The 10,909-nt window shown below is 41.1% G+C and overlaps 1 protein-coding gene across 1 annotated transcript in view; it reads left to right on the forward strand.

Annotated features, from left to right (window-relative positions):
• LOC124275801 (sodium/hydrogen exchanger 9B2-like) overlaps window positions 1–6,014 on the forward strand; it is a 56,537-nt gene extending 50,523 nt beyond the window's left edge. Inside the window, 1 exon segment of the mRNA XM_046711480.1 lies at window positions 4,886–6,014. Coding sequence (XP_046567436.1) covers window positions 4,886–5,176 — 291 coding nt within the window. The 3' untranslated portion in view covers window positions 5,177–6,014.
• Window positions 6,015–10,909: the final 4,895 nt, after the last annotated feature.

The following is a 10,909-nucleotide window of genomic DNA, read 5'->3' on the forward strand; positions in this document are numbered from 1 at the left end:
TTTTGCAAATCAAAACTTTGTATTCTTCTGATTTATTTCATGAGAAAATACACATCACACAAAGCCCGATAGGCCATGTAGCTCACCAAGATATCAAGGGCTTTACTATGAGCTTTGTCTTGAGGGTACTCCAGTCTACGTTGTCTACATGGGACCGTTGTTTCAGCCTGTTCTTGGTGTCCCATGCAGATTTTTAGCCATATTGTGTATAGTTACATGACCTCTTCTATAATGACTTGTGTTTGAGATTTGATGTTGTGTATCAGTGTTGGGTTATTGTATATTTTGTGTATGACTTATGTTTTTTACTTCATTTTGGAACCCCCTGCTGAGACATGACTGGAATATATCCAAAAGCGCCATAAAACTATATTGATTCACTTACTCATTGTGTAACTCTCATAACAACTGAGTTTATATTTCTTTCAGTGTAGATACAAATTCTGAATTATTGATTATAGCAGAAATGTTTAACTTTCATCCTCCATATGTAAGACAAGGGGAGATAACTGAGGGTACCTTTGGAGACGTCTGCTGGAGCCAAACTTTCACTGATACTCACCACGAATAGCTGCCATATTCCTGATGCAGCATAAAGCAATATTTACTCACTCCCTTTTATTAATGTGTTAAGTTTTTTTTCCAGTGGACTGTTGATGGGCTCCCTCATATTTTGTTGATCATTTCATGCAATGCCTCAAACTACAAACATGAATAACTCAAGTAGAAAAGTGTAAACATTTGAAAAATTGTTTTTAAACCACAAAGAAATTGTTCCCAGTGACATCTGCTGTGAGTAATTGGATCAAGGTGTCATGTTGGTTCATTGTGTTCTTGGGATGTTGCTCAATATCAATCAATGTATTAGCTTGTCTGTCTGTTCATCAGTCTGTTCAAAATAAAACAAAACAATTCTCTGAAACATATGGGTATTCTTTCATGAAATTTTGAATTTAGTAAACCTGTTTCTTTCTATGTCACCATAAGTTTGTATCACATTGTCATGATGATTCATATATATAGTGACACACACAGGATGTTGTACCATATTGTGACTCATATCTTGGCAACAAACAGGACCTGACATACAACTACAAAGTTCTGTATCCTAATCCCATGGAATTGGTTTGACAAGACACTCACTGTTTGTTCATGTTAGTGAGGAATGAGGGATGTGCCATCTTCTGATGATGCTTGGTATGAAAGCAATATAAGTATTATCCATGCTATTGAAGGAACAATAGCTGTGTACAACAATGTTTCCAATGTAGGTCAGACACTCTGCATAGTGCAAGTGTACAACAATGTTTCCAATGTAGGTCAGACACTCTGCATAGTGTAAGTGTGCAACAGTGTCTTGTAAAAACTCAATAGTTGATAACCCTTGTCTTAAAGGAATGGTCTAACCCCTAGATGCACCTTCATCCAAGCCTCACTATCCTTTGTCCTAAATGGTATATCCCCATCCCCAATGTGTCCACCATTCCAGCCCCCGACCACCCACTTTTGTAATAGAAGTGTGTCACTATCATCCTTCTGGACCACAATTCAATTCAGCCCCACCCACCCACATTTGTACTAGAGGTGTGTCACAACCACCATTGTGGACCACCATTCAAGCCCCACCCACCTTTGTAATAGAGGTGTGTCACAACCACCCTTCTGGACCACAATTCAAGCCCCACCCACTCTTGTACTAGAGGTGTGTCACAACCACCCTTCTGGACCGGAATTCAAGCCCCACCCACCTTTGTAATAGAGGTGTCACAACCACCCTTCTGGACCACAATTCAAGCCCCACCCACCTTTGTAATAGAGGTGTCACAACCATCCTTCTGGACCACAATTCAATTCAGCCCCACCAACCCACATTTGTACTAGAGGTGTGTCATAACCACCATTGTGGACCACCATTCAAGCCCCAACCACATCTGTAATAGAGGTGTGTCCCTGTCACCCGTCTGGGCCCCCATTCAAGCCCCACCCACCTTTGTAATAGAAATGTGCCCCTATCACCCTTATGGACCACCATTCAAGCCCTACTCACCTTTGTACTAGAGGTGTGTCACAACCACCCTTCTGGACAACAATTCAAGCCCCACCCACCTTTGTACTAGAGGTGTGTCACAACCACCCATCTGGACCCCGATTAAGTCCCTTCCACCCACCCACTTTTGTAATAGAAATGTGTCCCTATCACCCTTCCGGACCACAATTTAAGCCCCACCCACATTTGTAATAGAAGTGTGTCACAACCACCCTTGTGCACCACAGTTCATGCCCCTGCCCTCGTCCTGGTGGCATGTCCCAAATGCCTTTTCACTATACCTATGCAAACCACACCCACCCTTTAACCCTGAGTTGCATCCCAACTACCCATGTGCTCTAACAATGGCCACAACACCAGCTACAGGAATCAGAGCTTTAGATTCCTGAGAATTGTAAAGCTTTTCCCCCCCTCTCTCTCTCTAACTACGGAGAAGGATATTTGATAGTAAAGAGGCCCATTATAACAGTGTTATAACTGAAAATGTGGAAATGGGATTCTTGTGCAGCAACACATACTCCTTGTCCACCTGGAAGAGTGTTCAGGAGTCACTGATACCTGAAAACAGACACCAGAAATATTACAGTGGGAACAGAAGGCATCAAACCAATGCTGATAAACAATTCTCCATCCCAACACTATCACCTCCATTTCCCTGTACCAACACTTACCTGTTCACCTTTCCTCCACCGTCTGTTCACCTTTCCTCCACCGTCTGTTCACCTTTCCTCCACCGTCTGTTCACCTTTCCTCCACCCTTTCCTCCACCGTCCGTTCACCTTTCCTCCACCGTCCGTTCACCTTTCCTCCACCGTCCGTTCACCTTTCCTCCACCGTCCGTTCACCTTTCCTCCACCGTCCGTTCACCTTTCCTCCACCGTCCGTTCACCTTTCCTCCACCGTCCGTTCACCTTTCCTCCACCGTCCGTTCACCTTTCCTCCACCGTCCGTTCACCTTTCCTCCACCGTCCGTTCACCTTTCCTCCACCGTCCGTTCACCTTTCCTCCACCGTCCGTTCACCTTTCCTCCACCGTCCGTTCACCTTTCCTCCACCGTCCGTTCACCTTCCCTCCACCGTCCGTTCACCTTCCCTCCACCGACTGTTGTAGAAGGAAAACTGATTTGTATGGATAGTCAACTTCTTTATTGCAATGAGTGCTGTTCAATGAGACTGTTGTAGAGCATCGGACCACTGTTTTGTTTTCCTATATATATGTATATTGTCAAGCTGAGCTACAGGTGGCAATTTTGTCGTACATTTTCTGATAACAAGCCCAACTTCTGCCCAGGTCTGTCTCTAGACTTTTTCTTCTTCCAGGCTTGTGAGCACCACAGTGCAGCAGTTTAACAGTTGCTGAGCACCGCAGGCAGTTATCTGTACCTTGTATCTTTGTGAAAATGAAACATACAACATCTGGTTGTATTCACTTTTAGCTTGATAACGATGTAAGAATCTACATCAAAACGTCGCTCTATGCAATAAATAAGAAGTTGTCATCCATAAAGTTGGATGTTTCATTTTTGAGTCACCAACTTCTAGAATGCCCATCAAACAACTTGTATCTTTGTGTTTGCCTTCAGTTTTCTCCTATGGTTGTCATTCAGTCTTTCCCCCGTTTCCCATACTGCCGAGACAGGTTGCATGTATTGTACTCACAGGCTAGGCAGCCTTGTGCTTGTCTGTCCCACACATCACGTTATGCCAAAACTGATCAACCCCATTTCCCTGCTTTACAGTGGAGTCTTCCTTCAATCTTGTATAACTTATCATAAAAATACAACTTAAATAAAAACTTATATTATTATCTAGAATATTCCTTTATTCAATATATATATATATTTCTTTGCCATTTTGCAGTTTATTTGAATTTAATTTTCAGATACTTGTAACCTCCAATCCTGTCCAACATAACATTTTTCATGTTTTTATATGCTCCTGCATTGTGAACTCGTACAAATATATGTTGTGATGGCTTGAACAGTAAATCATATCAGATCACGGCTTCACCTGGATCACATGGTCTGCTGTCTGCATCCAGTCCGGGACCTTGAGTGATGCAGATAATCCCGGTGCCACATGTTTTCACACCTTTTTTTTTACAATTCTGTTATTTCACCACACAGGGCTGGAAAGACTAATACTGGTGTGTATCGCCAAACTTCATGACTGTTCATGTGATATTCTGATGTGGAGGAGACCTCAGCCGCCTAGAAATGTTTTGATTTTGACACAGGCAACAGAGAAAGTTTTACAATTTCTATTTGGTTTGTTGGAATTCCTGTAAATATCCTCTTAGTGCTTCTAACAGAGAAAAAAGAAGAAAGTAAAAATTATCCCAAAAAATATGCTCTTTCTGACAAAACAGCCCGGGTCCCTCCCTCAAGAATATCAATGGCAGGCTCCACAGTGCATGTTACAAGTCCTGTATGAGGACATGTATCTACACATGTATGTTAAAGAGGGCATATTGAATTGATCAATACTGGTGATAAACATTCCATTTCCTGACAGTATGTGAATTGTAGAAAGATTACATTAGCTCATCTTCAGTTTTCTTGTGCACTGTGTCACAATATTATGAAATATAGTTTATTGTTAAGTCCTAATTACCTTTGTATTGTTACACTGTTTAGAGTGAAACCTTGTTAATCTTGTCTCTGTTAACCCATTGAGAGTCGTGAATGTGATGTATTATGTAATCAAATGAACATTGCTCCTTCCCAATGATCTTTTAGCCCTGAAAATTACATTTGGGTACTAGCATCTGGATTAATGAGGTTTTACTGGCCATACCTACAGCAGAACATACACTAATACAAACTCCTGTCCGTGACAGATCCTGACCATTGCTGTGTTGGCCATCCTGATCACTGCTCCCATTGGCGCTGCTCTGGTCACCATCTTCGGACCTCGGCTGCTGAAGAAGACAGAAAACATTCAGGATGGGGACGTTGGAGACAGACGATCACATGACCTACAGGGACAAAACAATCCTGTGTTCTCTGTACAGGATGAGTCAAGTACAGCGGACTCAGGGTGCATCCAGAAGGAAGATGTATCTGGTCAAGAGGATGAGTTAAATGGCAGCAGACAAGAGGAGTCTAACATCGACACCATTAGGCTGTAGCCAGTTACCCTGGAACCTGAAACATCTTCAATCATTTATTATCATTTATTTGAGTAGTCAAGAAATCCATATACTTATACAAATATTTTTTACAACATTACAAGGTCCTAAAGATCCTTTAGTATTTTACAAGCCATGCATTGCTTCAAGATTGCCATCAGTCAGGATGTAAGTATATCCCTTGCTAACACCCTTTGCGATAACTTGGCTTAAGTTAAACTGCGAGGTAATAACTGGATTCCATGTCATCGAAACATCAGAAATAGCCTATCAACAAATCTGCTGTTGGGTTCAAGTTAATCATGATGCAAATATTAACTACAATGTACCTAAATTCTCTGCTAATGGCAGACTCCATGCTCAACACACAAGCATTGGAACATTGTACTAACTTATATAAGACACCTTTATTCATAAAGATTGCAGATTGCTATTGCTACCTGTAGCAAAATATTATGTTAGTTTGCCCTTATTCCATGTTATGTATAACACAGGTGTCTAATGTCGGGGGGGGGGGGGCATCCATGGAGCCGAAAGACCTGTGTTATGGCAAGGGATGAAACTCATTCTTTCAACAGAGGTTACTCAAGTCATATCTTGACTTGAGTAACCTCTATGGGAAGAGAATGGTGTAAACTATGCAGTATTTGTTTCTGTGATATTTAATCAAGATTTGTTATAATGTGTTCTTTGTTGTTGTTTCTATTTGTGTTTTGTATACAAATCATGCTGAAATCCATTGACAGAAAATCCTTCAGAAAATTTTATTTATTTATATGTATGTATGCTCAGTGTTTCATGGTCCTGGGTTTCCCATTTACTGACAAGGGTAAATGTTTAGGGTAAATGGTCAAGTGTGTGCCACTGACAAGGGTAAATGGTCTGACAAGGGTAAATGGTCCAGTGTGCCACTGACAAGGGTAAATGGTCAAGTGTCCAGTGTGCCACTGACAAGGGTAAATGGTCAAGTGTCCAGTATGCCACTGACAAGGGTAATGGTCGGGGTTTGGGGTGCCACTGACAAGGGTTAGTGGACAGGGATCCAGTTTATTGCCAAGGACTGATCATTTGTCTGGGGCATGAGGTATTGTGTCTGATGTGACAATGACAAGTGCCTTTGGTAAAAGGCCATGATTCCGAGCTGCCACTTGGCAAGGTTGTATGTTCATTGACTCAGGGTTTAAGGTCTGTGGTACTCCTAACTAGGCTCACGGGTCTAGATGTGGGTCCAGAGTCCAGTGAAGGTCCTGTGTTCATACTGACAGCTATTGTCTATGAGGACTTGTGAAGCTATGGAAGCAGGTGGGAACAGGACATTGATCATAATCAAAAGGATACATAATTCCCCGGTATAACCAAGGAGGCTGTCAGAGGTACAAGAAATAAATGTACAATGCTACTGTGATGTCTGACCTTCATGTTTGGAAATCCTTTCAGTGTGTGTAGTGTGGTGGTTCCCAAAACAAATGATCACATTCCTTGGTTCCAAAAATATCCCGGACATTGAACTATGGAACTGATCACTTGGGGGTTTAACCACATGTTGTCTGAGGGTCACAGGGAAACCCGGCAACACATCCTGGGAGCATGATTTGTGTCAGTTTTGATGTGTATACAACAGAGCTAAAGCCAGATATTCTGTATTGACATTTTATATATTTTGTTTACATATAATTTGAAATGAAAAGCGTATATGATCGATTGTCTTTTCTGTTGTAAATCCCCTTGCTATAACAGAAATTATGGATATTTAATCCCTGTGCAAATTCACTATTTTGCTTGATGACGGGATAAGAAATAGCCTGAAGTGCAATTTCAATAAAACAATAAACAAAATTTGCCCTATAACATGTACAAAACTAATATAAAAATGCCTAGATGTCTGAGCATCTTCAATTCATTGTGCAGTTGTGACATCGGCACACCAGAAACCCATCATGGTTTCACATTGGTTATGTTTCCAACTTGTGATCCCAGAGCTTGTTGGTTTCATCCAAGTGGTAAAAAGTCCCTTGATTGGGTCTGTCATCAAGCTGACCCACCGTGACATAGCTGGGGTACTCACATACTACAACTGTCAGTTCATGTTTAGCAGAAACCTCTATACACAGGCAGTTGGTATGTACTGAGATGTAATCTAGTGCACAGGTGATTTTATTTTGATGGCCCATGGTACTTTTTATGCACTTGATGTCACGTGTATAATGACCCTTTAGATTGGAATTTTTTTAAAGAGAGGTCTTTTTACAAGTCCCTGAAGATCGGACACTTGTCATCGTATCCCAATACGATCTATGCATAGATCTGTGCTCATAATGTTGATCACTGGATTGTCTGGTCCAGGCTTGATTATTTACAAACTGCCATCATATAGCTGGAATACTGCAGAGTGCGGTGTTAAACAACAGACTTCTACTGCTAATTACTACACACTGCCAACATATAGCTGGAATACTGCTGACAGACTTCTACTGCTAATTACTACACACTGCCAACATATAGCTGGAATACTGCTGAGTGCGGTGTTAAACAACAGACTTCTACTGCTAATTACTACACACTGCCAACATATAGCTGGAATACTGCTGAGTGCGGTGTTAAACAACAGACTTCTACTGCTAATTACTACACACTGCCAACATATAGCTGGAATACTGCTGAGGCAACCAACCAACCAACCAACCAACCAACATACCTGTGGCTAAAAGGAGGTGAAATATCCAGGTTCCAGATATGTTCCAGATATATTCATGTGAGCTGACAATACTTGTTTCCCCAGCTGAACAAATCAATGTAACCTCAAGGCCAGGTGTAAGATAATCAGTGTGACAGAACATAGCCAGTGTGATGTATCATCTGGAGTAATCAATGTATTGTTGTGAAATCTGTTGTTGAAATGACTTCAACAGTGAGCTGACACAGTCATATCACATGAATGCAGTTCAATGATCTGGAGTAATCAATGAAACCTCGAGGCCAGGTGTAAGATAATCAGTGTGACAGAGAACATAACCAATATGATATATCTACTGGAGTAATCAATATCTTATTGTGTTGTATCTTGTGTTCATTTTGTTATAGGGTAATTCATTTTGTCATCAATAAATGAGTTATTAATGTAAAGTATTAAAAATCAAAATGAAATTGTAGTTATGGTAAGGTAGATATGGTTTCGTCTTGAAAAAAAGTCTCCGCCCCCCCTCTTTCCAACGCCCCTGTGACGTATTTACTAAGATGAAGAGTTATTCGTCACGGCCTCCTTTCAAAAGCACTAAGGTGATCGTAAGTCACTAAGGTAACCTTAGTGCAATGTTAAAGGATGGGAGTTAAGGTTAACCTTAGTAAAGGTTGCTTCGTGAAAGGAGCCCCAGAACTACTCTTGTCTTGAACACGGGTACGATTGGTCCTGTTTAGCTGATAAACACGCGCAAATGATATGAAGTGACTGATATCCTCAAGTTGCCCCAATATGAATTATTCGTATGTCCAAGGACATGCATTTCCTAACCCGCATCGTCAAAGAGCGAGAGGCAGGTGCCACAGGCACATATTTCACGGGCGCCATGCTGAGGAGACGCAGTATTCTTACAACTGTGAACAAATCTTGTCATATCCCCCACCTTAAAAGGTTTGGGATATATTGTTGTACCAAGGAATTACGTCCGTCCGAAGGCATTTTTGTCGACCAACAACTTGAAAACTATTGGTTGGGATGCTTTCAAATTCAGGGACCATTAACTTCGTCTAAAGGAGACGTGCAGTGCAACGTTTGCTTCCGATTTTCATATCAATTTACGTATTTTGAACATGGAAACCCTAGGGAATGTTGGTTCAGCCAAGAACCTGAACACATTTGAAGGATTGTTTCAGATTTAGGGATGACCCTCCATATCTATAGGTGAGGTGCAAGGCAAGGGTATATTTATTTATCTTTAACTTTATCAACAACTAGCACAGATTACGTCTCTTGGTGTCTATGTCAAATTTGTTTTCAGATTTGAGCAATGGCTTCTTTGTTTATAGAGAGCATAATCATTATTAATTGTCCTTCTGCTGACGTTGGGAGTCACGGTCGGGGAGTTAATGAGCCTTTCCCACATTTTTCGGCATGAGTGAGTGAGTTTAGTTTTACGCCACACTCAGCAATATTCCAGCTATATGGCGGTGGTCTGTAAATAATCGAGTCTAGACCAGACTGCGCAGTTGGGAATTTTTCGGCATGAATGTTGTTATACACTATATAGGCACTTGGGATTGTTTGAATGATGGTCCTGGTTTAAATAAATAGCTGGGACGCTGACGTGTGAATGTTTAGAGTCTTTGAGGTAGGTTCACGAAACTCACTATTTTAAATCTAGTCATAATAAGTGAGTAAGTGGGTTGGTTTAACGTCGATTTGGGTAGTTTTCAACTTAGGCCAGTGAGTGTCGGCTTTAGAGAGGAAAGTCCGACATCATGCAGATTTGAGCAATGGGCACGGGTGAAAGTGGTAATAAACTCAGAAACAATCGGAACGATCAAGGATACGAACCCACGCTGAATACCACGTGTGACCCATTCTCTAGCAGACAGGTCTACTGTGTACGTCACTCCAGCCCCAATTATGCAAATGGCCGTTATACAGGTGGCATGTTGCTGATTGTTCTGTGCGACTTACTTGTGTAAGACAGTGACGTAGATTTAGAATCTGCGCTATGGTTCAGGGTGTTTTCAGAATAGACTTGGGGGCACAGTTCCGTAGATAATCTACACTTTAAAAGTAACCCGACCTAATCTGACCTATGTATACATCTTATTTATGTACGGGTACTTTTCAGCACATAAGTGTACATGCAGGCGGTCAAACGTAACCCTATACCACCACCAAAGGGATGAGCTGCATGGATGATATAACAGGTTACACTTTCTCAGGTACCTACAGACTCTAGTACTTTTAGGGTTGAGCCTCTTCCGGGATTCGAACCCTGGCGATTAGGTGCCTGAATCTGAGTGTGGGTTCGAATCCTGGATGGGACTCAACCCTAAAAGTTCTAGAATCTGTTCTTTTCTGGGAAAGTGTAATCCCAAATATACATTATGTTACATTTGACCAGTGTCTAAACGGCATTGTGTATCTGTAACGGGGATGGTTCAGTTTCATATCAAGATCCTTAGGAATTATGGAACACATTTGGCATCTTCAAAACAATGAAACATCAACGTGTCTTACCATCTATGGGACAACTTGCTTCAAACTGGCCACATGTTGTGAGGCACCAAGAACCTAAAATATGTATGTTTTAATTAGCATGGAAATGCTAATTCTCACCAGTAAGTAAACGTACAATCTGTTTGGACTCAAACATTACCACTAATCTGAATCAATTGTAAGTGAAATTATTGACACCAACAATTTCTAACCATAGGTCAAAATATACCTCCACCAAATGCATAAATTCAGTTACAATAAATACTGAATTAACCTTTCAGCAATTAAACATATTTTTGTAGTTTTATATAAAACCAAGTGTAACTAACCTGTAATTCACCAAAGTCAAAATCCTCCATCCATGACTTTCAAACCACCTTGCCAGGTTAGGAGAAAGACAGCAAGTGAACGAACTTTACACTTTCCAAATGCAACTAAATTCAACATCCAATCAAGATGCTGCACATCTTCAGCCAATAAAAACCAAGGACAAGACAGCAGACCTGACCTCATTAAGACTTGGCTAATTTGCATAGGAACTACTT

This window comes from Haliotis rubra, unplaced genomic scaffold (assembly GCF_003918875.1).
Source record: "Haliotis rubra isolate DU_JTF1 unplaced genomic scaffold, ASM391887v1 Scf105, whole genome shotgun sequence".
Lineage (NCBI taxonomy): Eukaryota > Metazoa > Mollusca > Gastropoda > Lepetellida > Haliotidae > Haliotis > Haliotis rubra.